Source organism: Echinops telfairi, unplaced genomic scaffold (genome assembly GCF_000313985.2).
Source record: "Echinops telfairi isolate 266 unplaced genomic scaffold, ASM31398v2 ScPeMD7_7424;HRSCAF=8462, whole genome shotgun sequence".
Lineage (NCBI taxonomy): Eukaryota > Metazoa > Chordata > Mammalia > Afrosoricida > Tenrecidae > Echinops > Echinops telfairi.
The window spans coordinates 27,673,914-27,701,172 of record NW_022111324.1 but is presented as its reverse complement, the minus strand read 5'-3'; the positions used below and the strand labels follow the sequence as shown (position 1 = coordinate 27,701,172).

Below are 27,259 nucleotides of genomic sequence, written 5' to 3'. Positions count from 1 at the left end.
CTGGTCAAAAAGCCTCACAACACACAAAGCTGGACCTTATGTTGGCTAATGGTGGACTTCCCACCACAGGCTGGCTTTCTGGCAGGTCTTCTGCTAGTGGCCGGTCCTCTGTAGTGTCCTTCCTCCTTCAGGTATGAGGTACGCCATACCTCATGCTATACTCTGGTCTCAGACCCAAAACTTAAGGTCACTCCAAAGGAGCAATTGGGCTCCAGGACAGTCATGATCTGCTACACGCAGACAGTGGGAGGAGGAGAGGAGAGACCCTCTTTATTTCTGAACAAGGCCTATATATGCTTAGGGACCCTGCAAGCGCCCCGATACAGGTAACCACATACGCCACAGGAAGGGGTTAAGTTATATGTTCTTCAAAGGAAAGTATAACTTTTGTTTCAGGCTAAAAATTAAAGTACTTATTTCTTTAGACATAACTTATGTAACATGTTAAATAGCTTCAAAGCTAACTGTACAATGAAGTCACCTGGGGAGTGTGGAAAAACACCTTTCAATAAATTCCATTTCCAGAAATTCATCCTTAATAGCTTTAGGGTGGGTGTGCCCTTATAATTCTTAAGTTCTCAGGGGATCATAGAGTTAACATCAGAGTTGAAAATCACTTAGACCAGTCTTCAGTCTTTAAATTGCATAGAATTTCCATAAGACTTTTAAAAAACAAAATACAGGGCCGTGCCTCTAGATTTCCTGATTCAGTAGGTCCTGGTAGAGTCCAAGGAAAGACCTGCATTTTAAACAAGTTTTCAGGCAGTGCTGGTGCTACTACAGATTATGGACTTACCATATGGCCTAGTGGTTCCAATCTGCTGGAGAAATATTAACAAGCCAGATTGGCAGGTGCAATCCAGACCAATTAATTATATCAGAATCTCTGGCAGGCAAGTTTTAAAATTAAACATAGGGTGGATTTCTTTATAGGAGAGCTTTCTATAGCTAAATACATAGTGATTTCTCAAGAAAGTGGTACAGTAAGCAGTATTTCCAAAACTATTTTGAAGACAAACACTTCTGTCAAGGAACAAACTAGCTTACAGCACAAAGCAGCAATTGCTTTGGGTGGCATGGGAGACATTGCCTCTCACCTGGTTCCAGATGCATCTCTGGCCAAACTTCCTAACTCTACTGCACCTGCATCTATTAAAATACTACAAACTTGATCACCATGGTCTTTTTTCTTTAAAGCAAAAACCTTGGTAACTTTTTATTATGTATATATTGTGGTTATGGTTTCATATATATCATCACCATAATCAAGGTAAAACAGATGACGGTCACCAGAGTCTCCTCATGCCTCTCTGTAGGTCCTTCATTCTCCCCCACCCCAGCTTCTCATCACCAGACCACCACCAACCCGTTTGCTGTCACTATACATTTATTTCCATCTTGCAAAATCATCTATCATAGAATCATTCAATACGAACTGTTTTTGTCTGGCGTCTTTCACTCGGCATCCTGATTCTGAGATACATTATGTTCTTGCACGTGTCGGTAGTTCATGTTTCCAGACTTTCTGGCTACTGTGAACAGTGCTGGCTGTGCCGCGGTGTCTAAGTCCCTACTCTCAAGTCTCGCCTGTGTATACCGATGAGCAGAAGGAACTCCTGGGCCAGACTGCAGTTCTGGTTTTAGTTTCTTGCAGAGCCGCCACACTGTTTCCACTATGGCTGTACTATTTTGCATTCATACCAGCAATTAACAGATAAAAATTCCAAAATCTCCACACCCTCACCAACATTGTTATATCTTACTTTTGTTTGTAGATCTTAGCGATCCTAATGGGAAGAACATGAGATCTCACTTTGGTTTTCATCTACTTCTCTTTGATGGGTCATGATGCTGAGCATCTTTTGATGCCTTCTGGCCATTTGAAGGTCCTCTTTGGAGAATACGTCATTCTCTTAATTTCTGAGTGCTAGCGTATGGTAGCACTGTCCCACAACTTGCTTATTCATTTACCTGTCCACAAATACCTGGGGTTTTTTTTCTCTCAAATAAAGCTGCTGTGAACATTCTTGTACAAGTCTTTGTGAGGACATATGCTTTTATTTCTCTGGGTAAATAATACTTAGGTCAAATAGTAGGTGTATGTTAAGCTTAAATATAATTGGCATAAACTTAGCATAAACTGTTAGAATATCAGCTGAACAGTCTCCAAATGGTCAAAATCATTTTACATTCCAGTAGTATATGATGAGCATTCCGGTAACTCTACATTGCCAACACATGGCACAATCGGTTTTTGTTAATATTAACCATTGTAATAAGTATTTCATTGTGGCTTTAATTTGCATCTCTCCAGGGTGACTCTGAGTCAGAACTGACTCAATGGCAGTGAGTCTGGTTGGTACAGGAATAAAGGTGCTAACCAAGATCCCATATGCTGACTTGTCCTTTATTGATATTCTTTGGAACAGCCTATGTTCAACTCACCACTGAGCACACATAGAAATGAAAATAATCTTTACACGTGTCTTTGTATCACTTGCTCTTCACTGAAAAACCTTGCTCCCCGGGACTTGCATACATTGCCTCAACATTTAGATACACAGCCAAAAATTTTTTTCTCTTCCACCCCAGGTTCCTTCGCATACATTGCCTCAACATTTAGATACACAGCCAAAAATTTTTTTCTCTTCCACCCCAGGTTCCTTCTCATATGATGCAAACCACCCCAATATTAGTTGTCCAAATAGGCATCATTTTCACAGACTGCTAAATAAGAAGCTGCCAGAGTTGTCATGGTTGCAATGCTGTGCAGCTCTTTTTAGGTGAGAATACATGTGGATAATGTAAGCACCTCTAATGGGTGATAAACTGTACCTGGATGAACTATACTTAATGGCTCTGCCACAAGCACAAAGTCAACTGAAAGGCAAATTTGGGAGTGGAACCTTCCCATAATCTGGATACTTGGTGTCCTGGGACAACAGTCATGCCTTCGCAGTTAGCCTTAAGAATCCATCTGGAATTCAGGAGTATCAGAACAAACTGAGTTTTCTAATACCAAATTTTGTCCAGACCAAGTTCAAACAATATTCTCAATAGAATATTGGGTTCTAAGAACGAATTGGGAGATAGTTCCTCCTCCTCCTCCTCCTCACCACGGTCTTTTTCAACATTACTGCAGGCACCCTGAAGCCCAATGTCACATTTTACTTATCTTTGAATCCCTAGTGTTTCATGTGGTGCTCAATAGTACCTGGTTCTCAATAAACATTTGTTGCATGAGTAAATACATTTATATTCTTATTTTCTAAAGAAAGGTAACTATAGCAACTATAGCTTTTATGCAGCTGAAACTTAGCAGTGGTTTTTCTATAGTAAAAAATCAGAGTTGAACAGCTCTACCTTAAATTATAAAGGGACTGTTTGCACTTAGAGATGATATTTAACCTGCTTCATGATTTGTCATGTTTCAATTCACTAATAACTTCAAAGGGATAAAAGGCCTTTGAGAGTTTTTTACCTTGGTGGTGCTGTGGGTTAAGTGTTGGGCTGCTAACTGCAGGGTCAGCATTCAAACCACCAAGCACTCAGGGAGGAAAACGAGGCTGTCCATAAGATTTACTGTCCAGACACCCGACACACAGTCACTGTGAGTCTAAAGGCACTGAATAGAAGTGGGTTTGGGCTTGGGTAAAAGCATTTCGCCAATGCTTTGGGGGAACCCATCACTTCCCCCCAAAAGATTTGACATTGTTTTTGACATTAACAATAAATGGATTTCTAAAACCCATTAAGAAGCCAGGGAAAATTAGGCTGATTTGAAATTTTTAATTTCTCAAATTTAGAACTCACTAAAATCAATTCTGGATTTTATAAATAACAGTATTTTTTTTTTTCAGGTAACAGGCTGCATATCTAATTCAAGTCAATCAACTTTGGTAAGTATCATTTAATTTGGAAGATTATAAACTTAAAATTACATTCCTTTAGTGGCACAAAAGCAAGTGTTTGATTTTATGCTATAAAGGAGATAGGGTCCATTTGATAGCTTTTTGACATTGTCTTCTATACGCTTCATAAAGTTAAAATAATCACATATATACAAGTCTCAAAGGTTACCATAAGGTAACCTTGTAAGAGTACATTGCTTCTCAAAATTTCCCAGTGTGTACTAAGGTAAGGAACATCCCTGGGTGGTACAAATTATTTGCTCTCAACGGCGAACGAAAAGGTTGGAATTCTCAACCCTCCCACAGCAGCACTGTGGAAGGCAGCTATGTGTCTGTAAAAAGCACAGCCAGGAAAACCCAGGAGCTCAGTGCTGCTCTCGTGTGTGGCCACCACGGACTGAGGCTGACTCGATAGCGAGGAGCTTGGTTTTTAATGCGCGACTGTACCTATTAGAGAACATCATTCATGTTAACAGTGACATGTATTTGCTTTAAAGGTCAATGAAAGTTACTTTCACGTGTATTTGTTCAAAAATTGATTACTGCCTATTACATGTCTATCATATGCCAGGCACTGTCAAGGAACTATAGTTACACAACAAAGAAAATAACATTCCTCATTTGGCTTAATTACAGTCATATTAAAACTGCATATTTTTCCTAGGACAAAAAAAAGTAGAAACATTTTTGTATTGCAGTTCAAACTAGCCACAGTGATTATTGCAAGGAAAAAGGAAATACATGAACCTAAAAGCCACTCGTTTATAAAAGTTAGAAAATTTTCAGCAAGTCTTAGAAAGTAATAGATACTGTATGCACTCATGTATAAGCCGAGTTTTTTCAGCATATTTTTAATGCAGTTTTTGTGGTAAAATTAGGTGTCTCGGCTGATACTTGGATCGGCTTATACTTGCATATATATGGTAAATGAAAATTTCAAAATAATCAGTGTTTACCTTTGAATTCCTTCAAGAATATCCTTCACAGCTGCCATTAACTTTTGAAGATATATAAATGCTTCTTCAAATGATGCTATATTTGAAGTAGTTAGAGCTGAATTAGAGCCCAATCTTTGAAAAACATCTGTGCTAAAGTACAAAAAAGAAAAGGCAGTCATAAGTACACATGCATATTTATTGAAATATACTGTATAATATTTGTAAACTTCCATTTGTAAACTGTCAGTGTATAAAATAAAGCAGGATTTATTTTAATATGCTGATCTATTTAAATTAGAATAAAAGAGAGTCCAGGTTCAGAGATATGCAAAGGATTGAAGTCAGAAACTCTTCAGGTCTAATATAAAATAAAATGTACCTTCAGAGATGGCTAAATTATGTTTCACTCCAGGAAACCAAAGGAGACATAGGAAAAGTAACAAAATCAATTTACATTCAACTCAGGACTCCAGAATATGAAACAAACAAAAAACTAGACATTAGATCATTTGTTGAAACAGGAAGTTATAAACATGTATCCAATTTTTGCCCTAGTAATTCTATTTCTAGAAATCTATTAAAAATTACTTAAAATTATTCACATTACAGTAACCATTTCATAGCAACCTGCATGCTCAGCAATGTGCAGTGCTGTTGTCCCTGGCGGGGAGCCCACGCCAACTGCAGGCAGCCTACTGCCTAACAGACTGCAACACTGCCCAGTCCGCACCGTCCTCCTGAGCCCTGCTATGCTGGAGCCCACTGCTGCAGACAATTAACAGAACATCAGAGCAATCATTAAAATGAGGTGCATGGCATCTCCGATTTTTTTTAAAAAACAATGCAAAGACTGAAAACCTACATGACAAAAACCCATGGCCATAGACTCTATTTCAATTGGTCAGAATAGAATGGCAAAGGGTTTTCCAAAGCTGTAATTCTTTACTGGAACAGACAGTCTCATCTTTTTCCTATGGGTTGTTTGGTGGGCTTGAACTGCCAAGCTTCTGGTTAGCGAATGTTGAGCCAAGCAGCCAAGTGCTTAACCAACTGCACTACTACATGTGAACATAAAATGTTAACCATGTTGACTATGGTTACATTTAAGTAATAACATTTATTCTCAAAGCATTTTTTTCTTATTATGGTAAAATACACTTATTTTACAAACTTTTAAAGTATATGATTCAGTGAAATTCAGTAAATATATAATGTTGAACAACCACCACTATCTCGTTCCATTTTCATCATTTCAAAAAGAAATTCTGTATTTTATAAACAATCACCTCCTATTTTCCTCTCTGTCAAATCTTGGGCAACCACAAATCTGCTTTCTGCCTCTGGATTTGTATATTCTGGATAGTTCATATAAATGGATTCAAACAATATGTGATTTTTGTGTGTGCCTAGATTCATCCACTTAGCATATTATTACTGTGATCCACATTATAGCACGCACCAGTATTTCACTGTTTCATGCCTGAATTATATAACATTTATAGACGTAACATTTTGCTTATACCCTCATCAACTACTGTGAACAGTTGAACAGTTATGAACATACACTGTTCAAAAAAAACATTTTTTGTCTGAATATCTGTTTTCAATTCTTTCATTATGTACCCAGGTGTGCAAATGCAGGGTTATATGGTAATTCTATGCTTCATTTTTCAAAATACAACCAGTCTGTACTCCACAACATCTGTGCCATTTTTTGTTTCCTACAAACAATATATAAGGGTGCTAATTTCATCACATTCTTATTCAAACTTACTATTACTGGCATTCTAATGAAAATGAGTGTTACTCCACTGTTTTTTATTCCCCTTTCCTTAATGACTAATACCACTGTCAGTCTACCAGTTTGCTGGACTGTGGTGGCTTATGTGTTGCTCTGAGGCTTTTAATTATGTCACTGGTATTTCAAAGACCATCAGGGTCACCTGGTGAACAGTTTTAGTGGAGCTTCCAGACTCAGGGAGACTAGAAAGAAAAGCCTGGTGATCTAATTATGAAAATTAGTCAATGAAATGCCTATGGATTACAGCAAAACATTGTATAATACAACAGTGGAAGATGAGTCTCTCAGGTTGGAAGGCAAAGTACGGTGCCTGCAACAATCAACTCATGCATCTTAACAATCCAGAAGAATGGGCACCAGTTCATTCCGTTTTACCAGCATCACTGTGAGCTGGAGCCAACCGAACCACAAGAAACAGTAACTAATGACATTGAGAATCTATTATTCATGAGTTTGCTGGCCATCTATATATTCCCTTTTAGAGAATTTCCTATCAAACTCCTTTGCCCACTTTTGAGTTATTTCACATTTTGTTCTTGAGTTCTTTGTATACTCTGAATACTAGATACATGATTTACAAATACAGTGAAACATGTGAGAATTCAACAGGGCTGTCTTGTTCTCCCAGGTCTTGAGTTTTATGCCTTTGACTAGCAGTATTACCTTCTATCCCTCATTTCAGTGGAAAATAAATTTGTGTTTTGAGCATAGATATGTCTATTTCTATTCATGCCCCCGTTCTTATTTTTCTAAGATATATACCTAGCCACTAGTGGGGTTGCTAAAATGAGCCCTTGTGGCATAGTGGTTATATGTTGGGCTGCAATCCAAATCATTAGCAGTTCAAAACCACCAGCATCTCTGAGGGAAATAGACTAGGCTATGTACTCCAGTAAAGTTACAGTCTTGGAAACCCACAGTGGGTTCCTCTGAGTCAGCACTGGCTGGATGGCAGTGAGTTTTGAGTGGGATGGCTGAATCAACTATTATTTCTATTTCAAACTCTTTAAGCAAGTGCCATAGTTAAGCATTTTCTTTAAGCACACTCTAAGCATTTTTCCACAGTGGTTATACCATTTTCCAGTCCACAAGAAATTCATGGAAGTTCTTTTCTCTCCACACCCATGCCAGTATTGGATGTTTTTGTTCTATTGAACTGTGGCTGGGTATGATGGTATCTCATTGTGGTTTTGACTTGCATGGTCAAATGCCTGAAAATCACTATCACTTCCCTGTGTTTCTTGGCTGGCTGAATGTCCTTTGGTGAATGTCTGTTCTGTACATTTTGTTTTGTTTCTTATGTTTTATTGGCACATAATCCATATATCATACAATTGAATAGTTTAATCATATCAAGAAGATATACATAATATATAACCCCACGATCAATTTTCGAACATTTTTTCTTGTATTCATCGACATTAACTCCCCAATTTCCCCCACTAACTCCTCTGCCAAGAAATCCCAAGAAATCATCAATCCAGTTATAGTCTCTATAAATTTGCCTATTAATGTACAGATTCACAAATACCTGGATTTCATATATAGAAAAACATACCAAAAAACCCTAATATAATAATAATAGTAACATATAATAATAATAAGGGTTCTTGGAGGATAGAGGTAGGTAGGGAGGGGATAAAGGGGAGTTGATATCAAAGAGTTCAAGAAGAAAGAAAATGTTTGGAAACTGATTGTGGTAGCAACTGTGAAATTATGCTTGCTCGAATTGAATCATATGTTATAACTAATCTGTAAGAGCTCCCAATGAAATGATTAATTAAAAAACTATTAATAACAAAATAAACCAGGAAAAATCTCATTTAAGTAGAAATTTTTTTTAAAAGTAGAAATTTGAAAAAATTAAAACAACTTTAAAATGGGTCCAAAGGGAGATCAAATGATAAGGTGCTAAATTTTAACATAACTACACCTGCCATTATCCACTTTCCAATGTACTATTGGAATTCCTGGTTTACGATGGATCGGTATGTTTTTTAAATTAAGTTGCTTGCCTTCATCTCATTGCGGTGTTGAAGTTTTCTATATATTTTAGAGATTAGCCCTTTTTCAGATATGTCATTGCCATTGTTATTCTCCGATCTGAAAGCTCTTTGCACTTTCTTGGAGAATTCCTCTGATGCCTATAATGCTTCACTCTTACATGTTCTCATTCGTCTACTGTACCTGCTGCCACTGGTGCTTTCCTGGATAGCTCCACTGATCTACCTACACCATTAACTCTGTCCGTCACTAATCCACTCTCAGTACTTCAGAAGATCAATGTATGGTTGCTGAATAAATTACTGAATTTTTAATACAAATGATCTTCTGGAGTTGCTCTTCCCTTTGATATTCTGCTCTAGAATAACTAATCCTCATTTTGATTTAAAAACTCAAGAATAGCTCAAATGGTTTTGATGTGTGGCCTTAGCACAGTAAACTTGAAACACACCACCCAATACACACTAATCTGCTAACCACAAGGTGCAAGGTTCAAATCCATCAGTCGCTCGATGGGAGAAAGCTAAGAGAACTATTTACTCTCAAATATCTTGAAAGTCTCAGAACCCAGGGCCAGCGCTCCTGTCTTACAGGGTAGCTGCGAGTTGGGATCGACTCTGGGACTTTTGGTTTCCAAAAGGCTGTCTGTTTACATGTCTCTGCTTACTTATATCAATGTTCAAAACATTTTAGGGTAAATGAAACTATAATGGACAGCCTAGATGCCAATTCGCTCAGGAGTGGACAGAGAACTATCCTTAAAGAACAAAGAAAGCTGGCTTTCCCCTGTATTCCACAATATACAGCAAGTAATAAAGTGTGTCTGTAAAACAGCCACAAAAAAGATGAAAAATACATAGAAAGTTCCTAAGGAACAGTTCTGTTAACAATCTCTGAAGCCAAGGATGAGAATGTCCTACTACTTACTGTGTGGTTTTACCTTCCTTTGATAAAATATGTTTTAAAAACAGAACTACAGAGAATTTCAAATATGAAAACTTCACTTTTTTTTTAGACTTCACTTTTTCAGAAGTAGTTTGACTACGTTTCATTCTCTTTAAAAAAATTAAAGAGCAAAATAAAGTAACTGCCGTTGGTTGTAGTTATTAGTTGGCTCTGCCTCACAGTGATCTTACGTATAAGGGTATAAAACCTTGTCTGGTTCCATGCCAGCTTCATGGTCAATGGTATGTTGTAAGTATAATGTGGTAGCTATTAGACCACTCCCATCTCAATAAGGATTTCCCTCATTTTTGCTGACCTTCTACTTTACCCAATGTGATGCCCTTTATTTGTACAAGGAGTCCTGGAGGTGTAGTGGTTGGTTAACATTGGGCTGCTACACAAAGTCAGCAGTTGGAAACTACCAGCCACTCTGAGGGAGAAAGACAGGACTTTCTAGTCCCGGAAAGAGGTAGTGTTGGAAACTCAGTGGCAAATCTACCCTGTCTTCTACGTATGAGTCAGCAATGACTAGATGGCAGTCGTTTGGTTTGTTTCTGAGTTACTTGTACAAATGGGCTTTACTTACCTGAGTGATACATGACCAAAGGAAGACACTTCACTTGATCTTAGCCAAAAGGCCGAGAAGCACTAACAATTTTTAAAAAAATAAGTGCACTGCAGTCTTGGTATCCTGCTTCTAAGGAGCACACTGGATGTATTTCTTCCAAGAGTGATTTATCTATGCTAGCAGTCTGCACTATATTCAAAATTCTTTGCCAATACAATTCAATTACAATCAATTCTTTTGTTCACCTTTTTCATTGTACAACTCTTGCAGGCCTATCAGGTGACTTAAGAGACCATGACTTGGGTCAGGTGCACCTTAATCATCAAAGCAAAACTTTGAAACTTTTTAAAACTTTAAATAGGTCTTTTGCAGCAATTTGTTCAGTGCAATATGTTGTTTGCTTTCTTGATTGCTGTTTCCATCGACACTGATAATGAAAATAAAACTTGAAAATAGCAACGTTATCTCCATTTACAACGATGCCAATGATCGGTCCAGTTACGAATATTCTGTTTCCTTCGTTTTTCAGATGAAATCCACACTGAAGAGCATGGTCTTTCACCACGATTGGTGAGCACTTCAAGTCTGCTTCATTCGTAGGCAGCACGGCGGTGTCGTCTTACTTTAATGTAAGTTGATGAGTCTTCTTCCATTCCTGATGCCACATCCTTCCAAAGTCCAGCACAGATAAAGTGACATATGCAGCTCTGCCACACACCGTTTTTAACTGTGAACCTTACAGTGTCCGCTTCTTCTGTCTGAACCGTCTTTTAACCTCGTACAGGTTCTGCGTAACTTCAGGGACGTGTTCTGAACTCTCACTTTAGTTAATGTATAAGTTCTTTATTAACCACAAAAAGGGAAATCCTTAATAAATGATGGGGTGTTAATAAGCTTTACTTTCACCTTTTATTCCCAAATCATAATTATGTATTTTTCCCATAATCCATAAAACAGTAAACTTATATAAGAAAGGCGGAAGGAAGGAAGGAAGGAAGGAAGGAAGGAAGGAAGGAAGGAAGGAAGGAAGGAAGGAAGAAAAGCTAAACCAGAACTTAATTAACAAAACTTGCAGGGCTCTGAATGAAAATTAGAGGAGTCCCAAACTTACATGCTCAGATCACTTTTACTATTTTGAAAGAGAACGAACTAATGAGAGTCATTTAATTATTAATGCCAGGCACTAATCATAAGACCTATGATTATGATAACAGTATATGATAACAGAACAAAAACAAACACGCAACCGCAAATAAAAATAAGATGTTATTAAGTGTTGGAAAAAAAGGGAACCTTTTATAAAAGTAAATTGTTTTGAGCAGTCTGGACAGGTAGTGGGAAAAATTAGGAAATTTGCTCAAAGCATTGTGTAATAAATGTATTGTTCGTTTTTTAAAAGAAAATGAGAACTTTGGAGCATGAAATGGCATGCACTACACAACAGATAATGACTAGTTTAAAGTGAGATTTTTTTAAAGTTAGTATTATTTAACTTTGAATAAGAATTTTAAATGTCACATTTCTAACTAGTATTTTATATACCAGCTGTAAGGAACACAAAATACTTAACTGTTTTTAAATGAATGGAAGATTAAAATATATTAGATATCATATATTAGATTTTATTTTATTTTTAAAGTGGTAATTTCTGTCTGATACATATAACTTTCTGCTACATAACAATATATGGACATTGGAAAAAATTAATAAAACTAAAATTAAAATAGGTAAACATTGTCTGCTTCGGTTCTTATGTCAAACATAGCTATTTATATTAAGTCCGATAAGCTATAAAATAACCTGATAAACTACAAATTTGTTCTTAAATTATAGTCACGGATTAAAAAGTGGTGACCCTAGGGGTTAGGTATTGAGTTGCTAACTGACAAGTTTGTTAGTTCAAACACACCAGCCACTCCTTCGAGAAGGATGAGGCTGTGTGTGCCTAAAACAATGTACAACAGAGGTTCTCAAGCTGTGGCTCGTGACCCCTTCAGGGGTCAAAAAACCCTTTCACAGGGATTGCCCGATTCATAACAGTAGCAAAATTACAGTTATAAAGTAGCAAAGAAAATAATTTTATGGTTGGGGGGGCACCACAACATGAGGAACCATATTAAACGGTCGCAGCACTAGGAAGATTGAGAACCAATGATTTAGTCTGAAGTTCCTAAGAGTAGTTCAATTCTGTCTTACAGGGTTACTATAAGATGAAATCAAGTTGATGGCAATGGTTATTTGGGTTTGGTTTGATGTTTGAAGCCACACGTTATTACAAATGGCCAATTCAGAATAGATGTTGGAGGACTGATAGTACCCTGCTGTTCTCATGACCATTCAGAACACACTGAAACACCAAAACCCAATGCCATCAAACACATTCAACTCACAGCGACCTTACACGGGATTTCCTAGGCTTTGTAAATCCTTACAGGAGACAGCTTCAACTTTCTGCTGAGGACACTTTCGCCAGTGGCTTTAAATTGCCAACCCTGCAAGATTAGCCAACACTGTCCTCATGGCTTCTTTTGAGAACATTTAACTCACTCAAAAGCAACTTCAAATATAATCCTTAGTTCAGAAGGGGGACACTGGACCTTCAAACCATAATCACACTACAAATTTTGCTGTCAAATTAATTCTATAAAAATTATGGATCTAGAAAAAAGTGTTCATATATTGGGGGAAGGGGTAGGTGCCTTTGAAGAATAAGTTGCTTCAAATGATTATTCGGCTAATCTAGTAGTCTATTTGAAGAACTACTAAAAAATGGTCTCCCTCTCTTAATTCTACCAAGACCATACATAATAGTTTAAGCTTGAGTACATTTAAAAAAAAACTTTAATCTTCTCTTTATGTCATTCTCAATTATATAAAGGCCCTGCATCGAGCTAAGTTATGTGGCCAATTCTGGTCATTTTTCTTTTGTTCTGACAAATCATGGAGGCAGTACTACTCAAGTTCGGTTTCATTTATGAATCACGTGAGCCATTTTTTTTTAAATGACTTGACCCAGACTTGACAGACATGTCTGTCCTACTGGTCTAGAATGTGAAGGGCTTGTTTTTAGGGATATAAAAATAATGAAACTGCCCAAGTAACTCTGCATCTCCAGGTAAGAATCATTGTTTCTAAGGATCCAATTTAACACAAAGGCCTTTCGTCATAAGTGAATCTACGACACTGAATTCACAATCCCAAACACAATATCCTTAAAAACAAAACAAAGTAAAACAAAAAAACAAATGTATCACTATAGAATTCAATACTCTCCAGAGATTTAATACCTGTTCTGATATATTGTAATCCAAACATTCTCTAGGATAGACCAGATTTCTTGATTCCTGTTGGATTGGGGAAGCTGAGAATCCGAGAAAAGTGTGGTTTCTGGATTACTAGATTTCATCGAAGTCACTTCCTGCTGTTGACTCAGCGTGCTTTCTGAAGGCGTTGGCTTAAGTTTTGCCTTGACCTGGGGAAATAAGAATCACATAAAAAGCTGCCAGTCCTTCATGAGTAAGTGAACACACAGTATGCCAATTGTACTTACAAATGTTCTAGCGTTCAGGGAAGTGTTGGCTATGCTTTGTCCATTAGCATGAACAGAATGTTCCCAGAAAAGCATCAAAGCAAGAAATGCTGTTTTCCTTTTCCATTTAAATCAAACAGTATTTTCAGTTGCTTAGAATAGTGACCAATCTATGTAATACCAACTTAAAAGATACTGTGTGAAATACATAGTATTGAACTAAACAGAAGGTACACAAGATGCAAAAATAAATACCGTACACACTCGAGTATAAGTTGAGTTTTCCAGCACATTTTTAATGCAGTTTTTGTAGTAAAATTAGGTGCCTCAGCTGATACTGGGGTCGGCTTATACTCGAGTATATACAGTATGATGCAGGCAAGCCTCCAAGTACTTTATAATCCAATAAAGAGAATGAAAATACAAAAGGCTGTTAAAGGAGGGGGGTGGAAGAATTCAAACATTGTTATGACAATAGCGGACAACCAAGTTTTTCCATTAGGTAGTGATACATTCTAAACTGCACTTTAAGAGAGTAAGACACACTTGGAAAAGAGAGTGAGGGTAGGAATATTGGCTAGAAGGCTACTGAAATAATCCAAGAAAGAGCCCCAAAACTTGAACTCAGCAGGAAAAGGCAATGGAATGAAAAGAGCATGTATTTAAGAACTATCAAAAAGTCTAACTACACTAAGGGCTCAAGTCGAAAAAAAATGCTTTGAAAATGACAATGGCAACATATGTACAAATGTGCTTGACACAATGGATGGAAAGCTGGATTGTGATAACAGTTACATGAGCCCCCCCCAAAATGATAAAAAAAATAAAAAGTCTACAGACTTGGACAAGGACTGGTTTCTGGAAGTGAGGAAAAGCTTAAGACGTTTTAAATATAGCTGCTGCTATGTATGTGTGTGCATCTCCATGCAGTTTGTCTGAAAAAGGCTGGGCCCCTTCATTACTTATCCAGGGAAATGCTTTATTCAGTAAAAACCCAACATACAAATGATGTGAATAAATCTCAAATGTACATGCATGAATGCATTAGATTCTATTTTAATGTGCTGTATTGACAGTAATTTTCAACAGCACACTGAACGTTGCTGATAAGGGGTAAATGCACTGAATACATTAGACATTATCATGTGAAGTACTTAATGTATAATCTTCTATGCTTATAAACTTTATGGGCCCCTCCTATTATAAAGCAAAAAAAATGAAGAATGGTTGAACAGAATATAAGTTTGGTTTTAGACATACTGATTTTGAGGAATAAAAAGAAATCTAAGATAAGATATCTAGCAGGTACTGAGATATACAGTTCTGTAGCTTCAAAGCTATTGTTGGGAATCATCCTCATAGACAAGCCTTAGACTTAGATGGGAGGGGAAAAGAGAACAAAATAGGCAAAAGATAAGACAATCTGAAGGAGAGGAAAGCAGAAAAGTATAAAGAAAAATTAGAGTTCAATAAGAAAAGAAAAGAATCAAAAGTATAGAGTGGCAACAGAAACTGAATGGGGGCAACAAGTACCACACTTAGGAAAGGCTGACAAGTGGGGAGAGAGAGAGAAAGTTGGATTTGATCACTGGGAAACAAATGATAAGTAATAGTCTCTTTTAAGAGTATACAATATAAACTTATAAAGGACGAAGGAAGAAGCTCAGAAATAGACAAAAATAGTTATAGCTTCACCTTTTAAGTAAAAGAAAGAACAATAAAGAGCATGGCCAATGAACAGTATTTAAGAACAGGGAAGATAGGAGCCAATTGGAAAGCAGAGTAAGGGCTGTACTATTGATTCAAACAATTCAAAAAATGTATCACCTTGGAGGAAGAACATGAATTTAGGAGAAAAAAAAATGTCTCATAGAATGGAGGGAATCTTAACTCTATGTTTAAAACTTAGGTTTTAGTTTGGCTCTATAGTAACTTACTTTATGAGGTTAAATATATCACATTATTTCTCAAGGCTTAAGATTCCTTGTTAACAAAAGGAAGATTTCAAAGGTCTAGCTTTATGGGTTGTATCATTGATTATTCATGCTTATTCAATTTTTTCTAAGTTTATTTCCAATATTATAATTTTCGAGCATTTGCTATGTATAGGATCTATTCTGATAATTCCGCATTTATTAGCTTACTCAATCTTAACACTCACCCTATGAAATACGTATTATGATCATCAACATTATGTAACTGGGAAACTGAGGAAAGGAGAGCTAAGTAATTATCTTAATGCCATGAAAATAGTAAGTGGTAGTAAAAGGATTTGACCTTCAGAAACATAAATTAAGCCTGGACTCATTTAACCGCCTGTACTAGCCGTCTCGCTGATCTAATAATGAAAGCAGGCACAGCTCTGCCAATTAGGACAGCAGCCCACAATGAAAAAGAAGCACAGGAGAGGCCACGTGGGAGTAATCCCGCCTCAGAAAGGGAATGTGTTGGATGAAAATAATAAGATCTCTGTGCAACTGGAAACATATTATTATCCTATCTTTTGGAGCAGGAAGAATAAACGGGATAACTGTTCCCGGTTTTTCCCTTTTACATTAATATGAAATCAATAAACACACATTGATGGAAAGACATTATTTCCAGAGATACACATTTCTAAATTTTAACTTACGTTTAAAATGAAATCTAACATATACCCAACTCTTTTCCTTAGCTCCCAAAACCAGTGTATAGAACGATACAGCCAGATTCCTTTACCAAGTTCACAGATGTACTTATTATGTGTTAAGCAGTAAATGCTTTAGAAACAGGAACCTGTGTCATTCCCATGGCAATCCCACGGCAGAAGCTGAGGCTCAGAGAGGGTTCAATAACAAACCGAGTCAGGCTGTGGATCCTGAGACACAATTTTAATGCTCATGAGCATGACTGATTTTAATTATTCTATTGTCTTGGCAAAGAAATTCCCCTTTTTGGTCACTAGAAGGCTAATAAAAGAAAAATGTACATATCATTTTTCTATCCTCTGCCATATATGTAAAATCGTGGAAACTAGCAATGTTTGTTATCTTTCCACTTAAGTTCTTCATAAGCGAATTACTAAATATCTCCTTCCCTAATTTTCTTTACATGATAACTGAAAAATTAAATGAAAATTAAATGAAAAAATTAAAAAATTAAATGAAAACAAAAGTCTAGGTTCTGTTGTTACTGAAACATGACTTGGTGTTTAGGACTAAAGTGAATGTATTCTACAAACCATGTCCTATTGAGGATGGGCTCTTAAAGGAGTGCAAAGGCCCGAAGTATACTGAACTCTCCCCCAGGTATAGTAGGCTTGTTTCATTAAGGAGATGGTTTAGGGTTCAATTCTGTGCTGGGGGGGATAATACACCTTTCCTCAAACATTGCTAAAACCCTGGGTCCATTCATTGCTACTAATAGTTCTAAAAGTCACACTTGTCAGAGGAGCATGAAACTTCTAACAGTAAGTTGGTTAGCTCAATAACCAAAGGAGAGTTCCGCCCTTTAATTAATTCTTTTCCTCAATGATCATATATTCCCATCTTCCCTTTTAGTTTATAAAAAGGACCTTCCTTTGCTTTCGCTCCAGGAGATGTTCCCCTAGAAACTAACTTTGTTCCTCAGCAAGTACGATTTAATATCATCTACTCCTTTGGTGAGTGAACAAGTAATGCTGAGCCAACAGCCATGAAAAACCACTAAGAACAACGCGGCCAGTTTAGTTCTTCATAAAGAAATGAGAATAGGAGAGACAAAACAAGTTCTTATAGATTAAGTTCTGTGGTACTGAGTTTCTTGAGCTGTTTCTGGCACATAAATTCTCAGAATATTTTACACATTGTGAAATTAGAAGACTGAGAAATAGAGGAGAACTGGATCTAAATTTCACAAAGGCCAATTAAAGAGTAAAAAAGAAACCAGTGTTAGTTAGGTTAAGAATTACATGAGGAGATTTGTTTAAAAAAACCAACTGGAAAATGTGAATAAAGTCTTTAAATTAATTGAATCGCTGTACTAGAACAATACTCGTAGCCTGATTAAAAGTACTGTGGGACCAATGTCAAAATTTGAATTCACTAAGGTTTGAAAAGGACATGGACCCTGAATGTTGGGGAAGGGAAAAAATAAGGCCTCTTTTCTGATTGATGCCATCACGTGGTTGGGAGCACCGGAGAACAGTCCAAGAACTCTCTGCTCTGTAACCAAAAAACCAAATCCCAACACCTGTTGTGATATTGCTTCCTACTCAGATGAGCATATTCTCTAACTCACTGAAATAGTTGCTTACCCTTCTCCATATTTACTTGTTAAAGACAGAATTGAGTTGGAATTAAAATCTTATTTTTAGTATTCACATATTTACCATTTCATTTTTTGTTTTTTTTCATTGTTTTAAATCATTTTATTAGGGGCTCATACAACTCATCACAAACATTTATCAATTGTGCAAATCACATCTGTACATTCATTGCCCTCATCATTCTCAAAACATCCACTCTCCACCTAAGCTCCTGGCATCAGCTCCTCATTTTTCCCCTCCCTCCTGCTCCCCCTCCCTCATGAACCCTTGATAATTTACAAATTATTATTTTGTTATATCTTGACCTATTCGACATTTCCCTTCACCCACTTTTCTGTTGTCCGTCCCCCAGGGAGGGGGTTATCTGGAGATCCTTGTAATTGGTTCCCCCTTTCCAACCACTCTCCCTCTACCCTTCCAGTATCGCCACTCACACCACTGGTCCTGAAGGGATCATCCACCCTGAATTCCTTGTGTTTCCAGTTCCTATCTACCAGTGTACATCCTTTGGCCATATTTGTAAGGTAGAATTGGGATCATGATAGTGGGGGGTGGGAGGAAGCATTTAGGAACTACAGGAAAGTTGTATGTTTCATCATTGCTACATCACACCCCGGCTAGTTCGTCTCCTCCCCGAGACCCTTCTGTAAGGGGATGTCTAGTGGCCTGCAAATGGGCTTTGGGCCTCCACTCTGCACTCCCCACCTCATTCACTATAAGATTTTTTGTTCTGAAGATGCCTGATACCTGATCCCTTCAGCACCTCGTGATAATGCAGGCTGGTGTGCTTCTTCCATGTGGGCTTTGTTGCTTCTGAGCTAGATGGCCGCTTGTTTACCTTCAAGCCTTTAAGACCCCAGATGCTATATCTTTTGATAGCCGGGCACCATCAGCTTTCTTCACCACATTTGCTTATTGACCCGCTTTGTCTTCAGCGATTGTGTTGGGAAGGTGAGCATCATAGAATGCTAGTTTCATAGAACAAAGTATTCTTGCATTGAGGGAGTACTTGAGTGGACACTCAATGTCCATCTGCTATCTTAATACTAAGCCTATAAATATATGCACATAGATCTATTTCCCCATCCTTACATATAAATATATTTACATATGTACATGCCTTTATTTAGACCTCTATAAATGCCCTATGCCTCCCCGCTCTTTCCTCCATTTCCCTTGACTTTCCTCTTGTCCCACTATCATACTCAGTCTTCATTTGGATTTCAGCAATTCCTCTTGGTTACATTACCCTTGATCAAGTCCTACCAGGCCTTCTACACCCTCCTCACCACCGATTTGGATCACTTGTTGTTCCCTTGCCCCTGGGATTGCTTACACGACCACCTTTCCCCCCACCTCTCCTTCTCCCATGTCCCCCCGGAATTGTCAGTTCTATTGTTTTCTCCTCCAGATTGTTCATCCAGTCTATCTTAGACAGACCTGCGGAGATAATAACATGCACAAAAACAAGACAGAGCAAAACCAAGCAACAATATACAATAAAACAACAACAATAAACCAATAGCAAATACTGTTGTATTCTAACTACACTTTTGGAGTGCCTGTAATTACTGTTGTTGTCAACTCAGCTGCCACTGAGTCCACGCTGAGTTGGCATTTCAAGGGGTATCTTACCTCTGAGATTGTTTGCAGTAGTTTGTCCACTTGAGCAAATGCTTGTGGAAGAATACCATCATAATTTGACCTTGTACTGAAAGCATGTAACAAAGTTTTGGAATCCTGAAGCAGGAATTTCACTGTTGCAAAATCCAATGTACTATCAGCTGGATCAAGAAAATTGAGAAAGGAAAAATATGTACAACTGAGAACAACACACAATTTTTTTGGAAAACTAATGAGCCTGTACTTATGCTTGTGTACCCACACATCAAATTTATCCTACTTTAAAAAAGCAGCAATTAAGCAGGATTCGTTATAAACATGACCATACTACTCAAGGACAACTCGTTAACTAGCAACAACATTGCAAAAAGGTTGTAGTTGACTTGAGTAATTCTATAATCTAAACCCTGTCAACCTAAAGTAAAAGCAAAGTGAACGGACATCAGACGTGGAGGAATCAAGAGACACATTCTACTGGAATGCCACAGGTAGTATGCAGGACCTCTCACAAGGAGTACTCAGTAACCAGGCAGAAGCACGTCATCGACAGAAAAGTACGCCTACGGTAGTGAGTGCTGACATTGCAACCCTGTCCAAACCTATGACCCCCATCTTTGGATAACTAACAAAGTATCAGCTCCCCAAATTTAAGTCAAGCACATTAATCTTTTACTTAACACTTAGGGGTGTACATGAAAATTATAACTATACCTCCCTTGCTTTCACCGACAAAATTGGGCCTATGGTGCAACCAGGTATTTTCCCCCATTCTCTTTCTACATTCAGCAGAGCAAGATTGCACTCTGCCTTCACCCAGGGAGCCTCTCAAAGGCAACACTCTCAGTTTAACTTGCTGAGTGATCCCTCACAGCTGGTGCTGGAAAGTGCAATGGTTGCAATCAGCCAGTAGCACTCCCAACTTCAAGTGCTGTTCAGGGCACATGCCATACCTGCCATTAGGTATGCCTCTGCTATCATGTAGTGATTTACCTTCAAATTCTGGTTTACACTAAGTGTAACGAAGATAATGTGCTGTCTCTCTTGGAACAATACTACTTTAACAGGAAAGAAATAATCTGGAGAACAGTGGGAGGAGAAAAACAAGCACAATTCTTTTTCTTTGTTTAAAATTTTTTGAGATGATCTTTATAGTTTAAAAATGGAACAAATTTCTCCCAAGGAAACAAAATTACCTAAATTCTCAAACTAGTTAGGACAGGGTAGCAAATTACTTCATACTTTTAAACTGATGAACAATAAAACAACTTTGTAATGTCACAAATCTACAGAAAAAACAACTTTCCACCGTTAAGGCAGAATGCCACGGAAGAGTTTTTAATGGGCTTAATAACAATGATTCGTGTTCGCTTTCCTTTTTTTTTAAATGTTCACAGTTGCAGAGACTATTAAGATTTTGAAACACCATTATCATTCTTCACTAGCACTAAGGGGATTTTGCGTATGTGGTTGTTTTACCGTCCTCTGAATCCCTTTTATAAAAAACACTTGATTGTCAAGCGAAAGGAAAGTTTATTTCCTTTCAGGAATGCTTTCAGTTATTTTCAAAGTCAATGATGAGTTAATAATCCTTTGAATTAAAAATAATAGATACCAAAAAAAAAGAGATACATAGGATTGAATACAAACATGATAAATATCCTGAGGTATTATTTTGAAGGTGCTTCTCCAATGTAATTTCTGCCCTAATTCAACCCTTCAACTAACTTTTTATTTCTATCTTACAAAAATGCTTCCTAAGATTTCCTAGAATAATTAACTGTTCATGAAGAAAGAATGAACACTCTCTCTTGAAAGAAGCACAGCCAGAGTGTTCATTACCAGCAAAGATGGTGAGACTTTGGCTCACGCACTTTAGACACAGTATCAGGAAGGCCCAGTCCCTGGAGGGCATGACACTTGCAGAGTCCATGAAAAAGAGAAAGAACCTCGACAGGAGGGATTGACACAGGGGTACAACTACGGGCTCAGATATGACTGCGCTGCTAGCCGAGATAGGGCAGTGCTTCTTCCTGCTGTACACAGGGTGGCTGATTCAGAGTTGACTTACCAATACCTAACAATAGCAAGACGATGCAGAGAAAACAGCAAAAAGATAAACTCAGTCCACAGCTACAAGAAATCTAGATGACTAAAACAGGTTAATGCTTATATAAGGCCAACCACTACTTCGACAAGTTACTATGAGAAACAAAATCTGCTACTAATAATTTTCTATACACTTTTTAATGAACTGATAAAAGGATGCACGTATGGTTTACAAAAGTAATTTAACATCTGAGAATACTATTAATAGTCAGCAAAAGAGAAAACCAGTATTTTCCTAATTTAAATTAATTTAAAGCAGAAGATATTTCCATTATTCCATTATATTTTCTTTACAAGTCAAAAAATATTAAGCAATGGATTCTAAATCAAGGATCAATTAATTTATATAATGAATTTTTAAATAGTTTTTTAGCAGAAGGACCAGTCACCACCTCTTCACTTTTCTCCCTAGTGCCAATTACAGCTGCCTCCCACCACCACTACTCAGAACTCACTGCTGTGAGTCAGGGCTGACTCAGGGGGACCCCCAGTAGGTTTCCCAGACTGTAACTGTTGATGGGAGATGTCCCCTTCTTTCTCCTGTGGAGCGGTTCCTGGTATGGAACTACTGACTAAAGGGATCACAGCTCAACGTGTAAAAGCTACCTCACCAGGGCTCCATGAAAAAAGTAAAAAGCAGACAATGGAATGGGGCAACCAGATACCTCACTTAAAATCGAGAATTTCTTTGCAACCATACTAAGTAAAAAAAAAAAAGTATTGCCACAAATCATAGAAACTATTATTAGACAAAACCATCAAAATGAGGAGTTAATTTTTTTCTAAGTTCCCCATTTAGGTCTATATTACTACAAAAGTCCTATCTCCATCTAGCCTTTCGGTAAGCAGTTAAGCACTTAAGCAGAAAAAAACCAGGTCACTTCACATCAGGAGTTTGAAAACTCCTGGACATACCCATAATGATCAAACTGTTTCAAGAAGGAACCCTGGTGGGGAGGCCCAGTGAGGAAGCACTTCGGTGCTACATGAAAGAGCAGCAGCTTACACCAACCAGCCTGCTCCACGGGACAGCGATGTGGCAGTCTCGACTTCCGAAGACTGTAGCCTTGGACATCCTGTGAGGCAGCTCTACCCTATTCTATATGGTCTCTATGAGTCAAAACTGACTCAATAACAAAAGGTTTTGCTTCCAACACATAGAGCAAAACAAATACATCTGTTTGGTTTCATACAAATAACTCAGACTTTGATAGCATTCGGTAAGTTTCTCCTTTTTATTCTAAGCTGAGACTCCCCCATCCCCTGCCAATCCTATATCGAATCTCAACATATGAACAGACAAAAGATAGTTGCTTTGGCTAAAGGTGGGTTGAAGGCCAAAGGTCCACTACTCCCAGATGCAGTACAGTGAACTGCTTGACATGACTCTTCTGAGCACGGTCTAGAAAGGCCCACTAAATAACTGGGTGGGATCATGCAGATAGGATGCATGGAACTCTACATGGGGATTGGTCAGTTTTGCCATTCTGCTGAGTTGTGTCTCAGAAGCAGGAATGCATCCTTTGGCTTGGAGATCCCTGAGGGCTGTACCTTCTCAATCTAAGACACAAACCTGTGACATTGACGTGGTGGTGAAATGGGAACAGCCAACACATCACCACCAAAACAAGGCACAGCAGTGTTTCCCAGCCCATGGATTGAGAAAGCTGAGTAGGGTACTTTTAGGCACTAAATGTGGGGAGATGACTCATGCAAGTGCCTTTGAACCAAGGCTTTGGGCATTTCTCAGAAGCACTAAAAGAGCATCAGAACTTTGCAAAAGCAGCAAACAGGGCCAGGAACCGCATAGCTAGGAAACGGAGTACCAGAGACAGGCAGGTGTGCTATGGGCACAGCAGAAGACTCTGCTGACCTAAAGAGAGTATCCTGGGCATTTCTGAGCCTCAATTACAACCTATTAGCTTCTCTAATAATCCCCATAATTATGAGCATTCTCTGTGACTTGTGTGACAACTGCAATGAATTATCATACCCAGCAGAAAAGTGGACAGTGTTCTGGAAGGGATGGTTGGTGTCAGAACTGGTAAAAGAAGTAGAGGATATTTAGGCATGTCTGACTTCCACCCCTAGGAAGGAACTTTGGGCTAATATTGAATTGTGAAGTCCCACCAGATCAGATGCCATTATACCAGGCTCCCAATCAACCTCTCTATCCCAGTCACTGGTAGCCCGAGAGCCACTTCAGAGTCGGTGAGCTCTGTACAACACAGTTTAAAAACCGACTCATGGGGTCTTTTTCAGTCCTAACATTCACCACAGCCGAAGGTTTCTTATTTCGTATCCATTCAGTTTTCATGACAATCTCGCTATCCTATTTTTAAAATACATGAAATGTGTTCAATGTTGTATGTTAAATAGTGTAAGAAATTTTTAAAGGCGGATTTACATAAATAGACTATAAAATAACAAACGTTTCCAAAGCAAACATTAAAAACAACATGTTCACAATATCCAGGAACACAAACAATTATATCATTTATAATCACCAAGTCTATTAAACTGCATCTATTTCAACCAGTCGTCACAAGTCCTCTTTTGATTTTAGAAATATCAGTGATTAAGAACTAATTTCCAAATTTATTCATTCATCTTCACATCTCATAGGATATATGCTAGTCTGATTTAATATTTTAATGCAATGCTAATTGGCTCTTATGACACAGCCCTGGCTTGATGCTCACCCTCATCATGAGATCACTGAAGATGTGGATGCTACAGCAAAGTGTGGTGACAAAACTGGTGTCTGGCTATCCGAAAGCCAGCATCTGGGGTCTTAAAGACTTGTCGTAAAGCAAATAGCCCTCTAAATGAGGTATCAACCAAGCCCACATAGAAGCAGCACCCCAATGTGTGTGATGCAAAGATTGTAGTTAACAAAACCCAAATCTGAAATAAGGAATGGTTTCAGAGCTTAAATTGTGCAGGAATTTTGCAGGAAGCTATGGATGACAGTGGAAACCCAAAATCCATTTGCAGGGTGCTCGCAATGATGAGCTGCTAATGAATCCTCTAATGGCCTTAGTTGAGGGATGTGAATAGCCTTGGGACCAGAGATCACTGTCAAGTCAATTATGGTAGATACAGTTGGATTTAAATGTATTACCTTATCATTTTATTTCCCTGTTGTCCCATTTTAAAGTTGTTTCAGCTTTCAGTATTTTATCCTTTCTTTTTGGATGAGGTTTTTTCCTAGGTTTTATCTAATCATTATTGTTTAATTTTTTTTTTTGTTTGCTTTATACAGGAAGCAAAGGACAAGTGGATCTATAGAGACTAACTGGCTTGATAATTTTCTGGGGAAATGGCTGCGAAGGATGGGGAGAAATGGAGACCTAATGACAGCGAGAACAATTAGAAAGTGTTCTGAAATTTTGATGATGATTGCAAAAATCTTCTTAGTGCAGTTAAACGACTGAATTGTATATCCCTAGCTAATTGTATAATTATGTACCCCTATAAAAACATAATAAACAAAAAATTCATACCTTTACACAGATTGTCATATAGGCTCTCAATGATTAAAAGTAAGTTGTTTTCCATAATTAATCCAAATACAGCTAACCAATGTTTTTTAAAACACTGAAATAAATGTACTAAAGTCCATGGTGGTTTCAAGTACAGCATCTAAAAATATTGGGGGGGGGTGAGGGGTAGGAGAAACACAGAAATATTAGTATCTATGAGTTTGTTATTTCTATCATTAAAAATTATTTATCTAGGAATTCCTACACGTTTTTAAGTAAAATATAATTAGTTAAGTTCATTTTTAATTTAAAGATATTTTATTGAAAACTAATCATAACCTTAAAATGCCAGTTCATTGTGAATTACGTGTGTAAACTTCATTATTAGCATTAACCCTCATTGTTACATAATCTCTATGTATAAAAAAAAAAGCATGATTTAATCAAAGGAAACATCATTCTAACCAGCAAGGTCTCTAAAGCTACTTTTATCATGCTAATTTCTATGAAGAAATCAATCTGTTTCACAAAACAGTGGAGTAGAGGAGCTATCTATATAGAAAAATAGTTAAATATAATTGCCATACTTTTGCAGATATGTTTTTTAAAAACAGATCACTTATTTCTATCTGATGGCAATGCTTCCTTTTCTGAATGGTTCTTATGCAATGACTTTCCTTAACCATACTATGAAACATCTGACGGTGCCAACTTCCAGATCACTTTTCATTATCCTGTTTCCAAAGCGGCAGTAACAAACATTAACTATAATACTGGCAAATATTAGAACCATACTGAGATAAATATAAACCTTAATTAATGTGGAATACTATTTCTCTTAACAATGAACATGAACAGCGAACAAAAACTAAACTAAGCTCTCTATTGTTAAACACAGTATTTCATTGATGGCAGAAATATGAATCTACAGAAAATCAAAATCTCTTGCTACCATGATTAAATGTACATATTCTGATTTATCTATACATTTTATATTTACATGGCATGAACTAAAATATATACCGTATATGCTCGTGTATAAGCTGAGTTTTTGCGGCATGTTTTTTTATGCAGTTTTTGTGGTAAAATTAGGTGCCTCGGCTGATATTAAGGTCAGATTATACTCAACTATATATAAGTAGTTATATTCAAAAACATATTCTATTATATTCAGGATGTCCTCAATTTAGACATTTTGATTCAAACAAAACCAAATGAAAGAATTTTCATTGAATTCAATTTAAATATATTCTCCTTGCCATTAACAAATTCCCTATATTATTTTCCAACTTAAAGCAAGTTAGCAAAAAAATATGTCTTTAAAAAATCCCTTATCTTTGAGACGTCGGACAGGGCAAGATATGACAAAATACCCATTTATAAACTATCAAGGGCTCATGCGGGAGGGGGGAGAGGGGAGGGAGGGGAAAAATGAGGACCTAATGTCGGGGGTTTAAATGGAGAGAAAATGTTTTGAGAAACGATGTACAAATGCGCTTTACACAATTGATGTGTGTATGGATTGGGATAACAGTTGTATGAGCCCCTAATAAAATGTTAAAAAAAAAAAATCCCTTATCTTCAATGGCAATCACCTTCCATGACATGATCAGCCCATCACTCTTACTCCAGTCACATTCCTGCTCTGATGTAAGGGGAGTTCTTAGGGGTGTGGCCTGCATCATCTTTATTTTACATGGCATAGCAGAGCGGGGAGACTTCAGTACAGCCCAGAGGGAAGAAACTGGCACAGAGCTTGTCCTTTGGACTACAGATGGGTGACTGGGGGATTCGGGGTGGAGGAGGTGTGTGTCCTATGCTGAGAATATTATAGATCAGTATTGAATGGAACCAAGGGCCTTCCCCCAGGTCCAACAGAACTGGCTAGCTCCTTGAACTTGTACTTTTAATCTCCTAAACTGTGGTACAATAAATTTCTGCTTGTGAAAGCCATCTACTTATGATATCTCATTATAGCTAAGACAGTGCCATTTGTAAATTATTGTTTGCTTTGTGGACCATATAGTCTGTTAGAACTACTCAATTCTATCCTTGTACCACAAT

General features: G+C 37.5%; 1 protein-coding gene across 2 annotated transcripts in view; it reads right to left on the bottom strand.

The window, feature by feature from the left end:
* SWT1 (SWT1 RNA endoribonuclease homolog) overlaps positions 1-27,259 on the bottom strand; it is a 114,686-nt gene that overhangs the window by 26,976 nt on the left and 60,451 nt on the right. For both annotated transcript variants that reach the window (XM_045298109.1, XM_045298110.1), the window contains exons 13-16: positions 25,217-25,355; positions 19,617-19,765; positions 13,455-13,639; positions 4,868-4,999 (exon numbers count right to left, since the gene is read on the bottom strand). In XM_045298109.1, the coding sequence (XP_045154044.1) occupies positions 4,868-4,999; positions 13,455-13,639; positions 19,617-19,765; positions 25,217-25,355 (605 nt within the window). The remainder of the gene's footprint in view (positions 1-4,867; positions 5,000-13,454; positions 13,640-19,616; positions 19,766-25,216; positions 25,356-27,259) is intronic.